At 42.2% G+C, this 23,922-nt stretch overlaps 2 protein-coding genes across 2 annotated transcripts in view; one reads left to right on the top strand and one right to left on the bottom strand.

Annotated features, from left to right (window-relative positions):
• Window positions 1–8,309, bottom strand: part of MR1 (major histocompatibility complex, class I-related) — a 31,753-nt gene extending 23,444 nt beyond the window's left edge. Inside the window, exon 1 of the mRNA XM_078001069.1 lies at window positions 8,260–8,309. The gene's annotated coding sequence lies outside the window, so the exon portion shown is untranslated. The remainder of the gene's footprint in view (window positions 1–8,259) is intronic.
• A 293-nt stretch (window positions 8,310–8,602) lies between these two features.
• STX6 (syntaxin 6) overlaps window positions 8,603–23,922 on the top strand; it is a 50,263-nt gene continuing 34,943 nt past the window's right edge. Inside the window, 1 exon segment of the mRNA NM_001261300.1 lies at window positions 8,603–8,783. Within this exon segment, the coding sequence (NP_001248229.1) occupies window positions 8,749–8,783 (35 nt within the window). The 5' untranslated portion in view covers window positions 8,603–8,748.

The raw sequence follows: 23,922 nt of genomic DNA, 5'->3' as shown, positions 1-23,922 counted from the left end.
CCAGGAGTTCAAGACCAGCCTGGGCAACATGGTGAAACCCCCATCTCTACTAAAAATACAAAAAATTAGCCAGGTGTGGTGCACGCGCCTGTAGTCTCAGCTACTCAGGAGGCTGAGGTGGGAGGGTCACTTGAGCCTGGGAGGTCAAGGCTGCAGTCAGCTGAGATCATGCCACTGCACTACAACCATGGCAACAGAGTGAAGGAAAGGAAGGAGGGAAGGAGGGAGGGAGGGAGGGAGGGAGGGAAGGAAGGAAGGAAGGAAGGAAGGAAGGAAGGAAGGAAGGAAGGAAGGAAGGAAGGAGATATGGGAAGGGAAGGGAAGAGAAGGGAGGAAAAAATTTGCTGTTAACATATTTTAGTGTATTTCTTTTCAGTGGTTTTGCTGACTACATATTTCTGCATATAAGCATATCTTTATTTGTTCATTTTACCAAAAAAGGGTTTTACATCCTAATAGTACTTTGTAAATTCTTTTCAAATTGATGTTTTCCAACATTAATATGCAGTTTTTAATAGCATAGCTTTAATAGTCCTTAAAATTTTTAATAGATCCAATTGCGACCAAGATCTTCAAGGACAGGTAAGACTGCCCCACTAAGCTGGGGGGCACTGAGGTAGGGAGAATCCCTTGCATTCTCTTTGTGGAAAAACAAGCCTCCCCTTTGAGCAATAGTCTAAACTTAAATCTCAGGCTGCACTTTTCAGAGTGGGTTGTGCTTATCCTGTTCATCACAAATCCCTTTATGTGTTTGGCTTTTTAATACCTGATTTATTATATGTATTTTAAGACCCTTCTGAGGAATCTGACTCATTTGTAGTCAGTGCAATTCATCCTCGAAAACCAAATGATGAATTATCAAGTTAGTGAAAAGGTCTTGCTTGTTAAATAATGTTGTTTTCAACATAATATATTTTATTATATTTAATCAGTAGTTTCCCCTTGGCTATTTCTTTTTTAATTCAGTAGAAGAGTGTGTGTGTGTGTGTGTGTGTGTGTGTGTGTGTGTGTCGAGTCTGATCTGAGCCATTTTCTGTGGGTAGGTAAAATCCATTTGCCAACTTTTGGCCAAGGCTAGTCCTTGTACGAATGGGAGTAGAATACCGTAGCAAAGAACACGGGTTCAGGAGTCCGACTTATTTTCAAATGAGGCTCTGACATTTCCTACCTATGTGACCTTTAACCAAATTATTAACTTCTCTAAGTCTGGGATTTCTCATGTAGAAAATGGGAGTAATAACCGATTCTGCCTTACTGGGTTATTGTGAGGATTCAATGAAATCAGCAGTGGTGGAACCAAGAAGTGACTTGTCACTTTTTGGGGCTTTAGAGCACTATTACTACACATGCATAATCGCCATCAGCTCTCTTAAGCAATTCCAAATAAACCTATAGTTTAAGAAAAGACAGTGGGTCTCCTATGCCACCTCAAGTCCCTTAGCCCTGCTCTCCAACCAAATTACATTCTCAAACCTGCCCCATATGGGGATTCTGGAGCCTCTGAAGATAGTGCATGTGTGTCACCATATATGTCTGTTTTCACACTGCTGACAAAGACATACCCAAGACTGGGCAATTTACAAAAGAAAGAGGTTTATTGGACTTATAGTTTCACATGGCTGGGGAGGCCTCACAATCATGGCTGAAGTCAAGGAAGAGCAAGTCACATCTTACGTGGATGGCAGCAGGCAGAGAGGAGCTTGTGTAGGGAAACTCCCCTTTATAATACTGTCAGATTTCATGAGACTTACTCACTATCACGAGAACAGCACAGGAAAGACCTGCCTCCACTATTCAATTACCTCCCACCAGGTCCCTCCCACCACAACACAAGAGAATTCAAGATGAGATTTGGTTGGGGACACAGCCCAACCATATCAGTCACTTAGCACAATGCCTGGTACATAGTACATAAACATTAGCAATCACTAGTACTATTATGGCAATGAACCAGTTTGCCAACACAGAGTTGATTTTTCTTTCCTTATACATAGTTAAATTCACAAAGGATGCTAAAGAACATACCTCCCCTTACTACAGTGGTTCAAATCCACTGTCTTATCAAGAAATGCACTGAATTCCAATAATGTATTTCAGCTTTTCAGTACTCATCAATTTCCATTCAGTCATACCTTCCTAACTTGCCTTATTCTAAAAAGGATTTAAAACTTTTTTTTTTTTTTTGAGACAGGGTCTCACTGTCACCTAGGCTGGAGTGCGGTGGCGTGAACATGGCTCACACAACCTCTGCCTCCTGGCTCAAGTGATCCTCTCACCTCACCCTCACGGGTAGCTGGGACCATAGGCATGAGCCACTACACTTAGCTAATTTTTGGATTTTTTTGTAGAGATGGGGTTTTGCCATGTTGCTCAGGATGAAAACTGCTAACTTTTGATGTACTTTTTCATATGTGGTCACTTGGCTTTTAACTTCTCTTTTATTAATTTTTCTCTTCTTTTTAAAAAACTTTTTGTATTTCTGATTATCCAAGTAAATATTTCATTGTAGTAGTTGACAAACTTTAAATATTTCTTTTTTCTATGTGTAAAAATTTTCTATGTACCAAAACATTTCAATGTATAAGAAAGAACAGAGCTGAAATTGTATCATATGTATAATTTTGTGTCTTGCTATTTTTACTCAAGCCATTCCTATGTCATTACACACTTTTAAACAATATTTCTAATGACCACCAAATGGATGTTCCATAAATTCTCCATCATTTCTTAGTGCTGAATATGTAAACTGACTGGAATTCCTCCTTGTTTATTTTAAATCAGTGTGTAGAGGGTGACAATGGTGGAGGTGCTGGTAACAAACAAGAAGAGGAAATAAATCATGACCAGTGTGTTTTCGATATGTGTATGGATATTTTCTGTGGTTGGAGGTAGGAAACATAGACAGTCATAGCCAGATCAACGGAACTTAACATAAGTGAATGTTTCCTGGAATGTTCTGGAACACATACGTGCATATCAGGGTTTCTAAAAGGTTGGATAATGATGAAGAGTATGATACCTTACATCTATGTTAACACTTTTCTCCCTTTCTTTACCTTGTTTCAAGAAGGATTTAGGGTGAACTCAACAAAAACAAAACAACCCAATCAAAAACGGGCAAAGGACTTGAATAGACATTTCTCCCCACCCCCCAAAACAGATATACAAATGGCCAATAACCACATGAATAGGTGCTTAACATCACTAATTATTAAAGAAATGTGAATCAAAACCATAGTGAGATACCACCTCACACCCATTAGTAAAACTACGATAAGGGAAGAGAAAACCTAGAAAATAACAAGTGTTGATGAAGATGTGAAGAAATTGGAATGCCTGTGTCTTTTAGTAGGAATGTAAAATGGTGCAGTCACTATGGAAAACAATATGACTGTTCTTCAAAAAAAAATTTAAAATAGAATTACCATATTATCCAGCAGTTCCACTTCTGTGTATATATCCAAAATAATGGAAAGCAGGGTCTCAAAGAGATATTTGTACACCTGTGTTCATATCAGCATTATTCATTATAGCCAAAAGGTAAAAGAAAGCCAAATGTCCACTGATGGATGAATGGACAAGCACAATGTGGTATATATACAATGGAATATTAGTCAGGCTTACAAAGGAAGGAAATTCTGCAATATGCAGAATGAATGAATGAACCTGAAGATATCATGCTAACTGAAAGAAGCAAATAATAAAAAGTCAGATCCTGTATGATTCCACTTATATGAGGTACCCAGAGTAGTCAAATTCATACAGACACACAGTAGAACGGTGGTTACCAGAGATTGTTGGGGGAGAATGGGGAGTTGTTTAATGGGTATAGAGTTTCAGTTCTGCAAGATGAAAAGAGTTCTGGACATTGGTTGCACAAGAAGGCAAATATATTTAACACTACTGAATTGTACACTTAAACATGGTTAAGATAGTAAATTTTATGTTATGTGTATTTTACCACAATTAATTTTTTTTTTTTTGAGATGGAGTCTCACTCTGTTGCCAGGCTGGAGGGCAGTGGTGCGATCTCGGCTCACTGCAACCTCTGCCTCCCAGGTTCAAGCAATTCTCCTGCCTCAGCCTCCCAAGTAGCTGCGACTACAGGCATGTACCACCAAGCCCAACTAATTTTGTATTTTTAGTAGAGACAGGGTTTCACCATGTTGGCCAGGATAGTCTTGATCTCTTGACCTTGTGATCCGCCTGTCTCGGCCTCCCAAAATGCTGGGATTTACAGGCGTGAGCCACGGTGTCTGGCCTCATAATTAAAATTTAAAAAATAAAAAATTATTCCAACATATGATCCAGTTGTTCCTTACAACAACCTAGTGAGGGAACAGGCTGAGTGTCATTATTTCATTTTAGAGTAGGGGAGATCCCCTTGTAGGGGTGTCATGGCATTCCCGCAGCTTCTAGGGGCAGGGGGTGACTACCCACTGCAATCCCTCTCAGGTCTATCCTGGCATCCCCAGCGACATGGCTTGCTCCTTTCTGATCCTCAGCTCATTTGGCTGCCTGTGCCTTATTCTCTGTGTTATCTCCTTATATCTGCAGAAGATGCATTGCAGGACCCAGTGTGCTGCCTTCCTCATTCACTCTCCTAACTTTGGAGACTCACTCAGGAACCAGAAGTTCTCCTGGCTGCCTGCTCAGAACTCTACAGAAAGCTCAGTGTTCGCATGTCAACCTCCCCCAGAAAAATGAACAGAAGTTAAGTCCAATTAAGAGTTTCGGTTTGAGGAGTTCTGACAAATGACACTCTCATGTAACACACACTCCGTCAAGATACAGAGCATTTCTAGTACCCAAGAAAGTTTCCCTTCCCAGTCAAACTCGCTCCCCCAAGACAACCACTGTTTTGATTTTTTACTCCCTGAGAAATTTGAATTATTCTTTTGGGTTGGGGATGGGGTAGGGGTGGGGGTGTGGGAAGAGATGGCTTTTTGCTGAGTATTCTTCCCAAGCTATTGTTTATGCTAGGACGTGGGTCCTATTAAATGAAAAAAAAAAAAAAAAAAAAGAAGAAGAGAGAAATAACTCCCTTTGTTTCTCCTTGCATTTTAGCCATAGCTTCCCTTTCGTTGGGGGCAGCAGAGGCCAAGGTCTAACTCAATAGAGGGTAAAGGAGGGTGACACATTAAAGAAAGGAACACCACACACACACACACAAACACACACACACATTTTATATCTCGACATTCCACTATCTCCATTGTTGGTGCTTTTTCTAAATCCCCTAATTATGGGAATTTCCCAAGTTTCTGTCCTCTATCTTCTATTACTACGTATAAAACTCTGACCTGTCACATGTGGTCCAATTAAGAAATTCATGGAATAGATAATAAGAGGACATAACAGGCACTTAGGTGGTAATAACATTAACGTAGTATCCTGTCCCTCCAGCAGTTTACTGTTTGGTGGGGACAACTGACATGCTAACAGCTAATTTACATTCACCCTAAATCAAATCCTCCTCTTGTGCTCTCTTTCTTGATGGTTGGAACCAATACTACCCACTTACAACTCCAGAAGCCTTCCTCCCTCTTCTTTCATCAATGCCTCCATACGCTGAACCAATCAGTCACCAAGTCCACTAACTTTGCCCCTAAAGTATGTCTCAAATGCATCACTCTTCTCCACCTTAGTTGTCACGAGCCCAGCTCAGGATACTCTCACCCCTCCTCTGGACCATGACCACCTAGCCACTGAAGCATCTGTCTCAAATGCCAATCTGACCCTGTCATTCCCTCAGTCCCCATGGACAACTGTCCATAGGAAGCATCCACTACTCTGAACATCACAAACAAGGGCCCCAATAATCTGACCCTGTCCACCTCCAGGCTTAGCTCCTGCTGCCCCCATCCTTTTCCTTCCACTCCAGCAACATGGCCCCCGTTTCCTGGCTGCTTCTAGTCACTGCTTAGGAACCCCTCGCCCCAGCCTCGGAAACACACAAATATACTGGTATCTTGTCGCTGTTTCTATGGCAACCTGTGCCCTTCTCTCACTGTGCATCTCTCCCACCAGCCTGTCTCTCCCACCAGTCTGACAGTTCCTTGAAGGCAAGAACCAAGCCTTGTTCATGCCTGTGTCCTCAGTGCTTAGCACACAGTAGGAGCACATTATCAGGCACTGTTTTAAGCACTTTTCACACATCACCTCATGACACTGTATGAGGAAGTTGTTATTAGGGCCGGGTGCGGTGGCTCACACCTGTAATCCCAGCACTTTGGGAGGCCCAGGCGGGTGGATCATGAGGTCAGGAGATCGAGACCATCCTGGCTAACAAGGTGAAACCCCGTCTCTACTAAAAGATACAAAAAATTAGCCGGGCGTGGTGGCGGGCGCCTGTAGTCCCAGCTACTCAGGAGGCTGAGGCAGGAGAATGGCGTAAACTCGGGAGGCGGAGCTTGCAGTGAGCCGAGATGGCGCCACTGCACTCCAGCCTGGGGGACAGAGCGAGACTCAGTCTCAAAAGAAAAAAAAAAAGAAAAGAGAAAAGAAAAAATAGACACTGTTATTACAGTGTCTATTTCACACTTGAGGATAGTGAGAGATTAAGCAGCTTGCCTGAGATGCAACAATCAGGAAGTAGCAGAACTGAGATTTAAACTCAAGCAATTGGGCTCCAAGGATGGCTCTTCAACACCATGCTCACCTGCCCCTCAATTTACATGTGCTTGTTGAAAGAATGAACGATGACCCATTTTCACCTCCCCAACTAAGTAAACAGTTTTCTCCCACTAAACATTAGCATCACTAGTACTGGACGCTGCTTCCTTTCCCTGCATCTGTCTTCCATTGTTCGCTCCTCCAGGGATTTTGGCTTTCACCTCTCTTCTCTCCCCTCTCAAAACCCATTCAGCCCCTCATCATGTCTAGGTGTTCAGTCTTGTTTTCCTTTTGAAACATCTGTCAGATTCACTCCTTCCTCTCTGTTCTCAATCGCTGTCATCCTGGTCTGGCCCTCATCCCTTCACGCCACATGACCTTAGCAGCGTCCTTACTGGTTTTCCTGACTTCAGTAACTTAATCCTTTGGGATCTTGAGGTTTACACGCATTTTTATTTAACTATCACAACAACCCATGAACTAGCTATTATTATTTATGTTTTATAGATGAGGAGCTGAACAATAGAGCCAAGGTTTAAACGGGGTTTGTGTTGCTCCAAGGACTGTGCCATCTCCAGACTGGTGACCTTGGGCAAGTCACTTACCCTCCCAGAGTCTCAGATTTCTCATTTATAAAATGGGCATGATGGCAGTAATTATCGCACTGTAAGAGCAACCGAGATAACACTTAACACCCTGCCTGACACACACACACTAAGTGCTCAATGATTTTCAGCAATCAAAGTCCACAATCCTCATCCACAAACTCCACAGCATATCTAGCATATGAGTTGGCTAAGGTTCTGGGCAAAATGTTTTCTAGAATAGTCCTTGAACCACAGTGAGAGGAAGTTGTCATACCTGGCCCCTTCTTTATTCCTTGTAGGTGCGCTCTCCTGGGAGGCACCATATGCTGTATGAAAAATTACTTTACATGGTTATTTGCAGAATGTACAGCAACATAAAGTACACCCCATCTGGTGGAAAGTGCACAGAATCTGCAGTTCTGCTCTGTCCAGGCTGTGTGACTACAGGAAGTCGTGAAGCCTCTCTGAACTTATTTTCTCATCTACAAAATGGGAGAAATGGATGGCGTAGGGGCTCACGTCCGTAATCCCACCACTTTGGGAGGCAGAGGCAGGAGGGTCTTGTGAGCTCAGGTGTTCGAGGCCAGCCTAGGCAATATACTGAGAGCTCTATCTCTACAAAAAATTTAAAAATCAGCCGGGCGTGGTGGCTCTCACCTGTAGTCCCAGCTACTCGGGAGGCTGAGGCGAGAGGACCGCTTGAGCCCAGGAGGTCGAGGGTGCAGTGAGCTGTGATTGTGCCACTGCACTCCAGCCTGGGTGACAGAGAGAGTCCCTGCCCCCCAAAAAGGGGAAGGAGGGGAATAATACCTTCCCCCAAAGAATACTGAGATGATGCATACACAACTTTTTAGCACACTCTCCAACACAAAGTAAGACCCTACTTGAAGGAGCTGTGTAGCATCATAATCAGATACTATGCTTCATTTTAAGTCGAGGACCAGATAGATTTATAAATTACATACTGTCAAAATCAAGTATTAAAAGTAGAGGAAAGGTAAGAGGATTTTGCAAAACAGGTACAACTACAGTTTATCCTGAAAAGCCGACTGCCTACCTCTGAGGGAACAAGCCGCTCTTCACCTTCAAGCCTGAGGAGAGGGCGGTAGAAAGCCACCCACCTCCTCCGCCCCGAGGGCTCCGCCTCCAGGGCGGAGGGACGCAGGCCCAGGCCCCGCCCACTGGGGGAGGGGCAGGCCCTGATCACGTGAGTGGGGTACGGAAGTCGTGCTTCAGGCGGCTTTCGTGATTGGCCGCAGCCGAGGGTCCTGGGGGTGGGGTCAGGCTCTCTGACTCGCCGGGGGGAGCCGGGACTGGAGGCTGCAGAGGGGGCCGGCTCTGGAGTCCGGGATTCGGCCAGTGGTGCTGAGCGAGTGCTGGACCAGCGGTGGTCCCGTGCACCTGGCCTGCGCGCGTGCCCGCTGCTTGGCGTCCCCCAGTCTAAGGCGCGGGCGGCTGCGGGAACAGGCCGGGTGGGCGGAAGGAGGCCGGGAGGCACGGGCGCTCTGTGCGCGGTGGAGGTGGAGGCGGCCGGGGCCGGGACGCCATGTCCATGGAGGACCCCTTCTTTGTGGTGAAAGGGTGAGTGTCGGCCGAGGGCTCCACTGGAGGAAGAGGTGGCGGTGCTGCCTGCCCGCACCTCCTCGGTCTTCTCGCAGTAGGGGGAGGGGAGGCAAGTTGGAGCTGGGGAGGGGTCACAGTGGAGACGGCTTAGTCTTGAGGGCCATGACCAAGCGTCCAGAGACGTCTCCTGCATCCCTACCTGGACGGTGAAGCCACTGTCCCCAGCCAAGCCCCTGGTGGTGGTGGGGCCTTTTTGGCCTGTGCGCTGCGGTACAACTTATTTGGGGGTCGAGGGGCTCAGCAGCTCTGCAGGTGAGAAGGAGACACGCAGGTCCTAGCTCACACTGGCCGTCTATTCGAGCATGGGACCTTGCTTCGAAGGAGCGAAAACAGCATCTGGGCAGGAAAAGGGAAATGGCCCTCCTGAGCTTTGTAGTTCGTGTTGACGGGGGTGAACTCCATTGTCCATTGAGTTTGGAGCGCTCGTCCGCAGGACTGGCGAGACCACAACAAGCCCAGAGGCGTCTGAGCACGTTTGCTGGGAGGGAGGCGGGGGCGGGGGCCGATCTGGGAGGCTGGGGAGCAGGGCACAGGAAGACAATTCAATGGGGGGAGTTTTTACTGAGTAATGTGAGGAGAGGAAAGCAGTCGTTCATACTCAGTGATGATTTGGAAGGAAAACAAAATGAAACAAGCCAAACCAAACTTTCCTCAGCTTTCTATTAGCAACCGGAATTTTCTCACAGTGCTAAAGGAAATGAGTGTTGCTTGTTAACTCCTTGATATCATCCAGGCTGTTTGACAGGTTTCTCCTATTTCTTCTGCCTTTCAGAATAGAACTGCCTTCTGTTCCCTTGTAAGCTGTCCTAACTCCATCTTGCTCGATTGTTTCTTTGGAGATAGAAACTTCAACTGCACTTTGTAATATCCACTTTGTAGCCATTAAACAAATGCAAGAAGATTAATTCTGATGTAACTTTTAGTTTCTTATTAGAAACGTGTCAGTTTTCTGTTTTAAATGTCAAACATGAAAAATCTGAAAACTGCAAAGTTCCCAAATCAGTACTGATCACAGAATGTCCCTTGCTTTTAACGAGTTGCTGCTAGCTTCCTATTTTTGTAGTGGTACAAGCTGGCTGTTGTATACTCAAGTATTGTAGAAAATTTAAATGGCATTTTAGGTGAAAGATTTTATCGATGATGCAGTAAAATACACTTATAATATTTCTTAACATTTCCCTGGAAAGGTCTTTTTCTTCACCTTACTCTAATTTAGATGGGAAAATGCTGAGTTGTAGATTTACTGGTAATATGTGACTCCCTACCTGGAAAATGTGATATTTATTAGAAGAATTGATTAGGGGTTAATTTTAAAAATGTGTTTTTTCCTTGATTGAAAGTTCTTAATGCTTAGGTTGGCAAAGGTTATCTCTGGCAGTGGAGATCAGAGATGATCAGAAATTTTTTGTTTGACTTTTTATGGAATTTGTCAAAAGCCTAAATTCTTCTGCCGTTGTGGCATTTTTTTTTTCTTGACGGTATCCAATACAGTCGTCTAATGCTTGTTCACTGATTAAATATCACTACTTTATTGGAACATTGGTTCGGAGTTTTGATTGACTTTTACATCATTTTAGCTCCTGTCTTTAAGGTTCTTGAAGGAAAAGAGATTCTCAGTACCTTCTACTGTGGAAAGGTAAAGTCACCCATGAAGGTGTATCCAGATTTTTTGGGAGTCATGCACCTGTGTTTATTAAAAGTATCAAGAATGCATTACACAGCATGGAAAAATTAAAGATGCCTAAATTATGGCCTAGGAGCTTCTAGTCTAATCTGAGAAACAAATTACCCCAAAATTAAGTAGAAATGACAGGTGGCAAATGAATGAGTGTTGAAGTGAATGCTGCAGATGATGAGTGCCCCAGGAGTTCAGAGAAAGGCATCTCCTTGGGAATTGTTAGGATTAGGAAAGCTTTTGGAGGCAATAAGTATATCTTGAATTACGTTTTGAAGATGGGCAGAATTTAGATAATCAAGCCTGTCTCTCTTATCTGGATGCTTATCAAAGAGTCTTTTAATTGTTCTTCCTGCTTCTGGTCTCATTTCCTCTTTCAGCTGTCCTGGGATCTATTGGATCAGTGCTGTCCAATAGAAGTATAATGCCAGCCACGTACGTCATTTTACATTTTCTAGTAGCCACAGTAAAATAAAAAGGAACAGGTGAAATTAATTCTAATGTAATCTCTAGTACATTCAAAATATTCGACGTGTGATTAATACAAAGATTGATGAGATATTTTACTTTTGCACTAAGTCTTCTAAATCTAATACATATTTTACACTTACTGCACATTTAAATTTGGACATTAAATTTTCATCAGAAATAATTTATCTGTATTTAAAATTCATTAAATACTCTTTTTTTTCTTTCTTTTTTTTTTTTTGAGACAAGAGTCTCGTTCTGTTGCTCAGACTGGAGTGCAGTGGTGCAATCTCGGCTCACTGCAACCTCTGCCTCCCAGGTTCAAGCGATTCTTGCGCCTCAGCCTCCTGAGTAGCTGGGACTACAGGTGGGTGCCACCTCACCTGGCTAATTTTTGTATTTCCCTGCTAATTTTTGTATTTCCTGGGTAATTTTTTTTTTTTTTTTTTTTTTTTTTTTTTTAGGACTACAGGTGGCCGCCACCATGCCTGGCTAATTTTTTGTATTTTTTAGTAGAGATGGGGTTTCACCATGTTAGCCAGGATGGTCTCAATCTCCTGACCTTCGATCCGCCTGCCTTGGCCTCCCAAAGTGCTGGGATTACAGGCGTGAGCCACCGCGCCTGGTCTACATACTCTTAATTGTTCCAAATATACATAAAAGTTTTTTGATAACTGAATTGCATGTCAGTTACCAAGTTTACATTAATTAAAATTTAATTTCTGTCACACTAGCCACATTTCCAGTCAGTAGTTGTATGTGGCTTCCGTATTGGACAGCACAGTGTAAGCTTTTCTAGAGCCCCAGGCAGGTGTACCCTACTTAATATTATTCAGTGGCTGCTGTTGGCCTGCAGAATAAAGTGCCAACACTTCCTGACCTCCCTGATCTAGCCTCTGCTCTCCCTTTGCCTTAGTACTCCAGCAGTGCCAGACTCAATACAGTGACTATGATTGCTGTACTGGATGCTCTTACTCTACGTGCACCCACACTGCCTGCTTCACCCACGCAGCCTTCTGGAGTCAGTGTAAGCATCTCCCTTGCCTCCAGGAAGTGCTTCCCCGAATTATTGGACCTCTTCCTCTGTCTTTATTAGACTAGGAGCTCTGAGGGTTGAGACTGGTTTTTTTTGTTTTTGTTTTTTCCTGTATTTCCAGCCTACACCTTGAATATTTAGTGTAAATGTTGAGCACATACTCTTTGTTGGTGGTGGTGATTGTGATGGAATGGTGCCTCATGGGTGAGACCACCACCAGCAAAAGTCCTAAGTTGGGCAGTGTGTGTTAGAAATGATCTAGAAGAGCAGCCCAGGTGGAGTATACAGTTTAGGGAAGCAGTAGTAACAGCTCACATTTAAAGGATGCATCTCCAGTGCCAGGCATTCATATGAAGTGCTAAGTAAGCACTTTATATGAATTTTCACTCTGTAAAAACACCCATATGATGAATACTAGCCATATTTTAGAGATGAGAAGCTGAGGAAGTATTAGAGGGGTTAACTTGCTTGCCCAGGGTCACACAGCTAATAAGTGGTGTACTCAGGATTCAAATTAGAACAACCTGATTTCACAGCTACTGTCAATACTTCCCAGTGCAGGTCAAAAAGGGTCAAGTTATGTTGGCCTAAGGAGAATCTCATCTTGAGGCCATTGCAGATTTTTAAAGCAAGGAAATGACATGAAATTGGGATTTTAGGAATATTGATTTGGTAGTAGTGTTGGATGCATCAGTGTGAGGAAAAATGAAAAAGCAGAACAGTTAGAAAGCTGTTGTAACTTAAACATGCAGTGGTTAGTGCTTGAATGTTTGAAGCTCCTTTTGGCGGGTTTTGACATTGTCAATGTCCTGTTCAGAACAGAATCCCACAACAGGGATTGCTCTTTTTTATCCTTATGAAGTAGGTATTATTATTGTCATCATTTCACAATAAGGAAAATGAAACTTAGTAAAAAACTTCAACTTTATAAGCTTATATGTGGAAAGGCCAGGATTTATATATTTATTATAAATATATATTATATATATATAATATGGTCATTTTAAAAATTGGGATTATACTTTATATATGGTTTTATGACTTTTTCTTTTTTTTGGGCGGGGGGGACAGAGTCTCACTCTGTTGCCTAGGCTCGTGTGAAGTGGCATGATCTCAGCTCCCTGTAACCTCGTAACCTCTACCTCCTAGGTTCAAGTGATTCTCCTGCCACACCTCCCGAGTAGCTGGGACTACAGATGTGCGCCACTACTCCTGGCTAATTTTGTATTTTTAGTAGAGATGGGGTTTCACCCTGTTAGCCAGGCTGGTCTTGAACTTTTGACCTCAGGTGATCCAAACACCTTGGCTTCTCAAAGTGTTGGAATCATAGGCGTGAGCCACCACGCCTGGCCTGTTTTATGACACTTTCATCTGTATTTCTTTATATCCTTCAAACTTCTGGGTGGCAGCTTTTAATGTCTGCATTATATTTTGTCATAAAAATGTCCATCCTGGAGGATAAATTATATTTATGATCACACTACAATTAATGTGGTGATAAGCCTACTTGTCATAGGTCTGTATTGCTGCTTCTGATTATCATAGCCTGTATTCCTGGAGCATAATTGCTAATTCAGAGGGCATGCACAGCAAAGCGTTGGATGCATACTACCACATTGTCCTCCAGAATATTCCCCTATGCCCCACAAAGTGTTTGAGGGACCCAGTTCCCTGTCTCCCAGTACTGGGATTTTCATTTAAAAAAATCTTTACTAATCTACTGGGTGAAAATATCATATTTAAATCTTGTAGTCTTCATCTTTGTATTCAGTAGGGACGTACTCAGTGTTTGTTGAATGAACGCATTTTGACCGTTTAGTTCTGTAGTTTTTTTCCTCCCTTGCTGACAAGCTTTTAGAATTAGCCTCCTTTTAGAATTTGCAGCTTCTAATCAGACCCAGAAGAAAACCATGTAACTAAGCATGTGGAGATAGAGTGTAAGTGAGCCACTCCTATGGATAAAAGGCGTGAATGTCATGGCTCTTTGCTGTTTTATTGCTTTGGAGGTTTTGTGTGTCTGATGAGGATAGTTTTTTTTTTTTTTTTTTTTTTTTTTTTTTTTTTTTTTTTTTTTGAGACAATCTCACTCTGTCACCCAGACTGGAGTGTAGTGGCGTGTCTCGGCTCACTGCAACCTCTGCTTCCCGGGTTCAAGCTATTCTCCCTGCCTCAGCCTCCCGAGTAGCCCGCCACCATGCCTGGCTAATTTTTGTATTTTTAGTAGAGATGGGGTTTCGCCATGTTGGCCAGGCTGGTCTTAAACTCCTGACCTCAAGTGATCTGCCCACCTGGGCCTCCCAAAATGCTGGGATTATAGGCATGAGCCACCGTGCCCAGCATGATAATGGTTTTATTTCCAGGTTTTTGGCTGTGGATTGATGTTGAAATAATGTAAGCAAATGAATAAGATGGTATATGTTGTATTCTTTAACCTTCTCTGTCTGCATATCTAGCTTTATTAACACTAGATTATGAGCTCCTCGAGGGCATCATGCATTCTGTTCACGTCGAAAAACTGTTTATTGGTAGAGTCACTGTGAAAAAATAACCCTTGTTTGTTAATTTTGGCCCAGTAAAATTGAATGTAAATCAAATCTCATTTAATACTTTCTGAAAAGCAGAATCCAGTGTTTCATTGTAAAAACAACTTTGCAAGCTTTTATTATAAATTTATTGAGTGCTTAATATTATTTAGCTCCTCAAATTGCCATCTAGTTTGGAGAACACTATGCAGATATGTGAAAGATACACTGTGTAAGATTTTGCAGTAGAGTTGAGATGCTGTGGAGATTTGAAAGAAAAGAAAGACCTATACTGGGAATGCGGGTCAATCTGGGCCTTGAAGGAAGTGTCTGCTAAGGTGTAAGGCTCTTCCAGGCTGGGGAAACAACTCAGCAGAAGTCTAGAACCAGGAATGAGAAAGATAAAGAGGGGAAGAATACCTGCCAACTGAAACAGAATTTGTTTTAGTGAGAAACCATGCTTGGTATTAAAGTCAGCCAGTTTGGGTTAGGAGTAGGAGTGGGAGGGGGTTTGAATACCTGCCTGAGGAGTTTAAATTTAATGTGATTTCTATCATAAATTCTAAATCAGGAGGCAGTTTTTAAACTAGCAGTTACTATTCACTTGCTTATAGTCAGCTGTTAAGAGTTCAAACCCAGATGTTCTGATTCCACAAAGAAAATAGATTTGTGGGCCAAGTGCGATGGCTCATGCCTGTAATCCCAGCACTTTGAGAGGCTGAGGCGGGCGAATGATGAGGTCAGGAGTTCGAGACCACCCTGGCCAAAATGGTGAAACCCCATCTCTACTAAAAATACAAAAAATTAGCTGGGCGTGGGGGCGGGCACCTGTAGTCCCAGCTACTTGGGAGGCTGAGGCAGGAGAATCGCTTGAACCCTCTTTTGCAGTGAGCCGAGATTGTGCCACTGCACTCCAGCCCCGGTGACAGTGCAAGACTCCGTCTCTGTGGAAGCTTTGCAAAAATGCAACTAAATAAATCTTGGTAATAGAAAGTGTCTCATAATCAGGGTTGGAAGAACTTGAGGCAAGCAGCCAATATGTCTGAGCCCCAAGGTCTCTTATTTGTTTAGTGAGCACAAACTAGATTATCTTGAAAGTTCCATCCAGATCTAAAAATTCAGTGATTGGATTTACATAGGGGTTGTGCAAGGTGAGAAGTAGGAGGAGGAGTCAAAAATGACTCTTGTCTAGACAAGTGTTGAAACTTGGAAAACGGTGGCACTGTTGGCTGAAATGAGGAAGCTAGAAAGGAAAGCAGATTTTTCTATTTTGTTTGTTTTGAATACATTATGTTCTGTAGGGAGGATATGATTAGTTTGGTTTTAGGCAAATGGAATGATCCTATAGGCATCTAAAGATACAGGAATTAAGCCTTGCTGAGTGGTTAGGGTTGGAAGTGTAGTGGGGGAGTCATCAACTTAAGAGGGATACTTTGAACTAGTGAATGCTGATGAGCACATAGAGGCCACAAAAAGAGTGCTGAGAAACATTGGGATCCAGTGGAGGAAGAGGAAGGAGAAAACTGGTAGAAAACTACAACAGCACAATGTCACAGAGACAGAGGAAGTGAGAGTTTCAAGAAAATAGATATAATGGACCATGGTGTCAAGTGCACCAAAAATGAGGACAAGTTAAATTCACTCCTGACTTTGACCTGCAGTGTCATTGGTCGAGTTGTGGAAGCAGCAGTAAGTTAGGGTCAAAAATTGTATATCGTTGTAGGTAACTGAGTAAAAATGATTTTTCATTTTCACAAGAGTAATTACAAAATATAGTACAGTGTGGTTGAATTTGGAAATGGCAGTAAAGTCAAGTAAAGGGTGTGCCTGTGCATGTGTTTCCTTTCAAATACAAAGGACAAACGACGTGAATGTAGAAGTCAAGCAATAAAAAGAGCTCCTCTCTTTCCAGAGAGATTGCTGGTGAAACCAGGTTTGTGGGGTATGGGGCAGGAACCAGTTGGAGGAGAGTGAGAAGTGGGAGTCTGCTGTGGTTGCAGAGGCTCGCTCAACCTGAGTTTTTCACGTTTCATTACTAGAATGGAAACTTTCAGCCTTGACTAGCCTCTTTTACTGTATTGATGAAATGGGTATTCCTCTGTAAAGAGACTTGCAGAGTAGGTGCTGTCCCAGATAAAGGAGTTGTGGCAGATTGTATTTTTTCCAATGATGGCTGCACCAATAAATGTTCTGTCCTGTGCTACTTTTCTGCCTGCCTGCCTGCCTTCCTTCCTTCTGTCCATCCATCCTTCCATCCTTCCTTCCTCTTTCGAGTCTCGCTCTTGTTGCCCAGAGTGGAGTGCGGTGGTGCAGTCTCGGCTCACTGCAACCTCCTCCTCCCAGGTTCAAGCGATTCTTCTGCCTCAGCCTCCCAAGTAGCTGGATTTACAGGCGCATGCCACCATACCCGGCTAATTTTTGTATGTTTAGTAGAGACAGGGTTTCACCATATTGGCCAGGCTGGTCTGGAACTCCTGACCTGGTGATCTACCCACCTCGGCCTCCCAAAGTGCTGGGATTACAGGCGTGAGCCACCACGCCCCGCTGTTTGCTTTTCTTAAATTGTGAAGCTGGCATTCTTTTATCAAACTGGAGTTTGTATTCCCTTCCTTTGAACCTGGGCAGACCTTTATAAACTGCTTTGACTAACAGATTGAAGCAGAAGTGACTCTGCTTGAATCCTAAAGCTTAAGTCATAAAAGACAACCAGCATACCTTCTGTCTGCATCTTTCATCTTGGGACACAAGCGTAGGCTACCCTGAGCTAACATGTAACAAGTCCAGTTACATTGAAGCCACTCTGTTAGAACATGCATGCAGACTGTGGAGAGATGGAAAGATGTGATGCCTTTACAGCCCCAGCCTGTTTAATCTTTTCAGCTGAGGTCCCAGACATTGTGGAACAGGGACAGGTCAGCTGTGCTGTGTCTAATTCCTGATCTACAGACTCCATGACATGACATGATAAATGGTTGTTTTACATCACTACATTTTGGGGTCATTGTTAAATAACCACAATAACTTGAACAGATGCCAATTCAGAGTGTGCCAGCATGGGCAAAGAAGAAAGGAGAAATAAAAAGGCTGAAGGGGGAGGCCAAGGCAGGAGGATCACTTGAGGCCAAGAGTTTGAGGTCAGCCTGGGCAACAGCAAGACCCTGTCTCTACAATAAATAAAAAAAAATTAACTTGGCATGGCGGTGTGCACCTGTAGTCCTAGCGACTTGGGAGGCTGAGATGGGAGAATCCTTTGAGCCCAGGAATTCAAGATTACAGTGAGCTGTGATTGCACCACTGCACTCCAACCTGGGTGACATAGTGAGACCCTGCCTCAACCACAACAGGGAAAAGGATGATGGGGGTTGTGGCTACAATTATGCAATTTGTTGGTACAACTGAATGACAAATACTGGGGAAAAAAGCACCCTAATGGCTTTTTTGTATCTAACCATATAAAATGAGATATTCTTCTCATTTTACTTGGCAAACGTGGTTAGATACAAGTAAGAAAATTTTGTGATTTTTTTTTTTTTTTGGACATCTGGATGTGTTACTTGTGGCCCCAGAGGCTAGTTTGGTGGTATACCAGATTGGGAGGTTGTATGAAAGAGGCTCAACTGTCAGTGACAAGGGATCAATGTTGGGCTAACTTCAAAAACAAATGAGGTTGGTTCTGCCAGCATCAACTTTTTATTTATGAAGAATGGAAGAATTGGCTGGGCACGGTGGCTCACGCCTGTAATCCCAGTACTTTGGGAGGTCAAGGTGGGTGGATCACCTGAGATCAGGAGTTTGGTCTAGACCAGCCTGACCAACATGGAGAAACCCTGTCTCTACTAAAATTACAAAATTAGCCAGCCGTGGTGGCGCATGCCTGTAATCCCAGCTACTCGGGAGGCTGAGGCAGGAGAATTGCTTGAACCTGGGAGGCAGAGGTTGCGGTGAGCTGAGCTGAGATCGTGCCATTGCACTCCAGCCTGGGCAAAGAGTGAAACTCCATCTCAAAAAAAAAATAAAAAAGAAAAAGAATCTGGATGCTTGGATGACTTTATTTTGTTTTTCCCAAAAGATACATTCTTCAAAGATGTGGGCAGTGTTTCCATTTTTGACAGCTACTTACTGGGAAAGCTCTGCATTGTGAGTGGTCCCGTGGGCATTGGGGTGAATTGCCGTGAAGAGCCTTCATTCTGGTGTCTGTAGGGAATTCAGTCCATGAGAAGATGACAGGTCCCATGATTTTGATGGGCTGTTCTGTAGACAGCAAGGGGGAAAAGCCACATCCCTAGTATTGCCAGCACTGGCTCTTGGTATCCACGAAATGCTACCTGTATCAGACGAGACTGCTTTGGGCAGCATGTGTGACAAATAGTGCAAGATTTGCTTGATGTGTGGAGATAGCTGTCTTTCAGGGATTTGAAAAAGGCTTCTCTGGGTCAGCAGCTAAAACTATAATTCCTAGGAAAGTCATCAGCAAGTTTTCAGTGAAATGCTGCCGGACATGATTCTCCAAGCTGTGGGTGAGCAGATTGTTATTTACCAAGTGTTTGCTAAGCTGAAGAACTCTGAAAATTCAAGGTGTACCTGCTTCAAGGTATACTCCCTCATGGAAAGTTCTGGGTATCGGACTTTAATTTTTCTGATTACATAGTTGGGAAAAAAATAGCTAAATCAGACATAAAGATAAGGGATAAAGAAGCACTATCTGCGATTGTCACTTTTCTGGAGACAGACAAAAATGGATCTCTGTTGCCTAAGAAGTCAGTAGCTGTAGCTGCTCACTCAGCGGGAAGCGCTTCTCAAAATGAAGTGCTCTGCACAGAGTGCAGTGCTCACATGGGCTAGCTGTGTAGAACAGACAGCAGTGGTGGGTGGGCGTTTGTGGGTCATGCATCACTAGCCAACTGATCCTGAAGTCCCTTGCCTTTCCTGAGAAAGAAATGTGAAATCACATAGATGGGCACTTCTCTTGTAAAAACCCTCACAAATCTCAAATAGGTGACATGATGATATGCTACTGTTTTATGAATTGACTTACTTGGAATGCCAAGTAACCTTCAGTTTTTAGTTGCAAGTACTTAACAAGTGGTTCTGAATTGAGAGGGTTGTCTCCCTGGTTAGATTTGTACATTATTAGGTGTGTCTTGTGGCTTTTGAAGCTGTTTAGAAATCCCACGTGCTTTTGAAAATGCTGGTTACCGTTAATAGTTGGCTTCCAAATAAGACTTGTGACCAACATTGTTTCTGCTCCCAGTTCATGCCTTCTTTTTCAGGCTAACGCTGAGCTGAAATGATATTGGAAGAATGGTTGGGAGGTTTTACACTTAGAGAGACCTCTTTGCTTGCTATTGTGATGGGATTCCTTGATACACTGCAGATTCTGGCTGTCTTTCAAGATCTGAGCCATTGTTGGCAGTTTCTACCTTTGTAATCCCTTAAAACATCCATCTTAAAAATGTAAAATAACGACTGGTTTACCTTTCTTATGTCTGTGTTACTAAACGAAAACTAAACAGAAATCCTGTTTTTAAAAGTAAGAGCTTTAGAGTGGAATAAGCCAACTCACTGGTCAGGCCTGTCGGGTGCTGAGCTTTATTCTGCAATTGCTTTGTAGCATTTTTCTAATTCCTGCCATTTCTTTCATTTTTTACTCAGGACATGCTTTACTTCTTGCATGCTTAAGGATTCCTTGCTTCACACTGAGTGCCACTAGAATCCACCCATGCACGCTCCCCGACTCCAATCTGACTATCGGTGTCTTAAGACATTGTAGATCACAGAAGGATCTACCAGCTCAAAACTCTTTTCATGATAATATTCAGATATTATCTGCCTTTTTCACTGTGTTGACATTTGCACTGATGGTACCAAAGCTGTGGTGGCTAAAACTCCTGGTGCCTTACCAAAAATCAAGGCAATGGTGCCGTGCCATGCTTTCTGTGGTATTCCTCATCACTTTGTACTAACAGTAAAAAAGGAAAAAAAAAGTCATATATTCCCTTAATATTCTTCATGAGGCCAGGCACGGTGGCTCCTGCCTATAATCCTAGCACATTGGGAGGCTAAGCCAGTCGGATCACTTGAAGTCGGGAGTTTGAGACCAGCCTGGCCAACATAGTGAAACCCCGTTTCTACTAAAAATACAGAAATTAGCTGAGTGTGGTGGTGCGCACCTGTAATTCCAGCTACTCGGGAGGCTGAGGCAGGAGAAGCGATCGAACCCAGGAGGCGGAGGTTGCAGTGAGCTGAGATAGCACCACTGCACTACAGTCTGGGTGACGGAGTGAGATTCTGTCTCAAACAAACAAACAAAAGAATATTCTTCATGAAACAGTAAAACTTACTAATTTTATAAAATCTTGACCCTCAAGTATAATTTTTCTCATTTTTTTAAAGTTAAAATTTACCTACGGTGAAAAGCAACCTTTTTGGTATACACGTCTGTGAAATTGACAGATTCACATAGTTGTGTAATCATCACTTCTACAAGTAGGATATAACACAGATCCATCACCCCAAAACGTTTCTCTGTATGCCTTCTGGTCCTTCCCCCATGTCCAGCACCTGGAAAACACTGAACTGTTTCCTGTTCCTATAATTTTGCCTTTTCCGGAATGTTATGTCAGTGAAATTGTATAGTACATGGCCTTCTGAGTCTAGCTTTTTCACTTAGCCTAATGCATTTGAGATTCGTCTGTTGTTGTATGTAGCTGTAGTTTGTTCCTTTTTATTGCTGAATAGTATTCTGTTTTTTTTTTATATATATATACACACACTACAGTTTATCCACTCACTAGTTGAAGGACGTGGGTTGTTTACAATTTTTGGCTGTTATTAGTAAAGTTACTATAAAAATGCAGGCTGTGTGAACACAAGTTTTCATTTCACTTAGGAGTGGGACTTTTGGGTCATATGTTAAATATATGTTTAAGAAACAACCAAACTCTCTTCCAAATGGCTGTACTATTGTGCCTTTCCACCAGTAAGGTATGAGAGTTCCGGTTACACCACCACCTTTCAGGCACTTCGCATTGTCAGTTTTGTTTTCATTGTAATCCATTCTAAATATGTAGTAGTATCTAATTGAAGATTTAATTTGCATGTCATTAATGATATTGGGCATCTTTTCCTGTGCTGTTTGTCATATGTATGTCTTTGCTGAGGTGACTGGTCAAATCTTTTGCCCTTTTTTTTTTTTTTTTTTTAAACACAGTTTTGCTCTGTCACCCAGACTGGAGTGCAATGGCATCATCTCGGTTCACTGCAACCTCTGCCTCCCAGGTTCAAGTGATCCTCCTGCCTCAGCCTCCTGAGTAGCTGGGATTACAGGCACCCGCCACCATGCCTGGCTAATTTTTTGGTATTTTTAGTAGAGAGGAGGTTTCACCATGTTGGTCAGGCTGGTCTTGAACTCCTGACCTCAAGTGATCTACCTGCCTTGGCCTCCCAAAGTGCTGGGATTACAGGCATGAGCCACTGCGCCTGGCCTTGTTTAATTGGGTTTTTCTTACTAAGTTTTGAGAGTTTTAAAAAAATATATTCTGGATATGTCATTCATCAGATATGTAATTTGTAAATATCTTCTCCCTTAGTATATATTTTAATATTCCACTGGCAAAATGGAAATGTACATGGAGCTTTTTTGTGATGTATTGTTAAATAAAATGGTTGTCTCTAAGAAAAGCACTTATGTGATTGGGTTGTAAGTTGAAATAGCTGTTTTTCCCTCTAGCAAAATCTCATTTTTACTGGAGAGAATGATAAACTGGTTCCTCAGACTTGCAGGCTTTCTCAAATCTCAGAATTGTCTAAAAAATTCTCGAGATATTTTCTCACAAATGAATGAGGTGAACCTGTCACTTCATGGAAAATAACTGACAGTATTTTTACCCGTGATGAAGTCTTTTGTTTAAAAAAAAACAGAACAAAACCCAGAATTTTGGAGAGCCTATATCAACTGCTGTGCTCTTACAGATTGCCAATACTTAAGTTTTTCTGATGAAATTGGTGGTGATAGTAACAAATATGATTTTGGATACTGTGTAATGAAATGAGCTGGTATTTGGAGGTTCTGCAGTACTCAGTAGACTAATACTTTCCTAATGACCAGTACATGATGTTATAAAATCATCCAAAAGTAAAAGATCCAAAGTACAGGTTGAGCATCTCAAATATGAAATGTTCCAAAATCCAAAACTTTTTAAGCACCAACAAGATGCTCAAAAGAAATGCTCATTGGAGCATTTTGGATTTTGGATTTTCAGATTGGGGTGCTCAACTGGTAAATATAATGCAAATATTCTAAATCTGAAAAAATCCCAAATATTTCTGGTCCCAAGCATTTTGGATAATGGAATCTCAGCCTGTATAAGATTGACCAATGGATTGTAGTGTGTGGGAAACAAAGCTCCCTAATGACTGAGATACTCCTTCCCATTTTACTTGGTAAACTAAGAAAAACAAGAAAATTATTATTGTAAAATAAGAAAGTCTAAAAAGTTCTTTAATACAGTTTTAGGATCCACATTGCAGCTAACCTTTAACAGCCACTTGTCAAGTTTTGGTATACTATCAAGAAAGTACATTCACAATTGTCCGAAAAGACTATTAAAATTCTCCTCCCTTTTCCAAGTATGTATCTGTATGAGGCTGGATTCTCATCATATGCTTCTACCAAAATGTATGTCCACAGACTGATGGTATAAATGCATATGAGAATCCACATTTATTAAGGAGATTTGCACAAATGTAAAACAATGCCATTCTCACTACATTTTTTTTGTTTTAGAATTTTTTAAATAAAAACATTGTTAACATGTAAGCTCACATTTTAAAGTTGACAAATATTTTTTAAATGTCTGTTTGAATTCCTGATATAGTAAATAGCGTTAGATATATAGTACACATAACTCTAAGCTCTTTGGGGTCTTCAGTAATTTTGAAGAGTTCAAAGGAGTCTCCTGAGACCAAAGAAGTTCGTAGATTGCTACTTAGAATTTAATTCCAGCATCATAATTGTGTACTGGTGGTGGAGAACAAACCTAAGCCCTAGCCCAAGGCTTCTTGGTTTGAGGCTTCTAGTTCTCAAAAAGGAATTCATATTTACTTTACAGAATTGATAAATTTTATATTCTTTAAAAGATGTCTTTACAGATACCTCTTTAACTCTGTCTTACATTATCGCAGATGATACTCAGTACTTACAAATAAACCAATACAATCAGCCCTCCATCTCTGTGGGTTCTAAATCTGTGGATTCAGCCAACTCAGGATTGAATATATTCAGTAAAAAGAAGAATGGTTGCATCTTTGCTGAACATGTACAGACTTTTTTTTTCTTACTCCCTAAACAATACAGTATAACAGCAATTTACATAGCATTTAAATTACATTAGGTAT

Source organism: Macaca mulatta, chromosome 1 (assembly GCF_049350105.2).
Source record: "Macaca mulatta isolate MMU2019108-1 chromosome 1, T2T-MMU8v2.0, whole genome shotgun sequence".
Classification (NCBI taxonomy): Eukaryota; Metazoa; Chordata; class Mammalia; order Primates; family Cercopithecidae; genus Macaca; species Macaca mulatta.
This window is presented reverse-complemented; position numbering and strand designations above follow the sequence as displayed.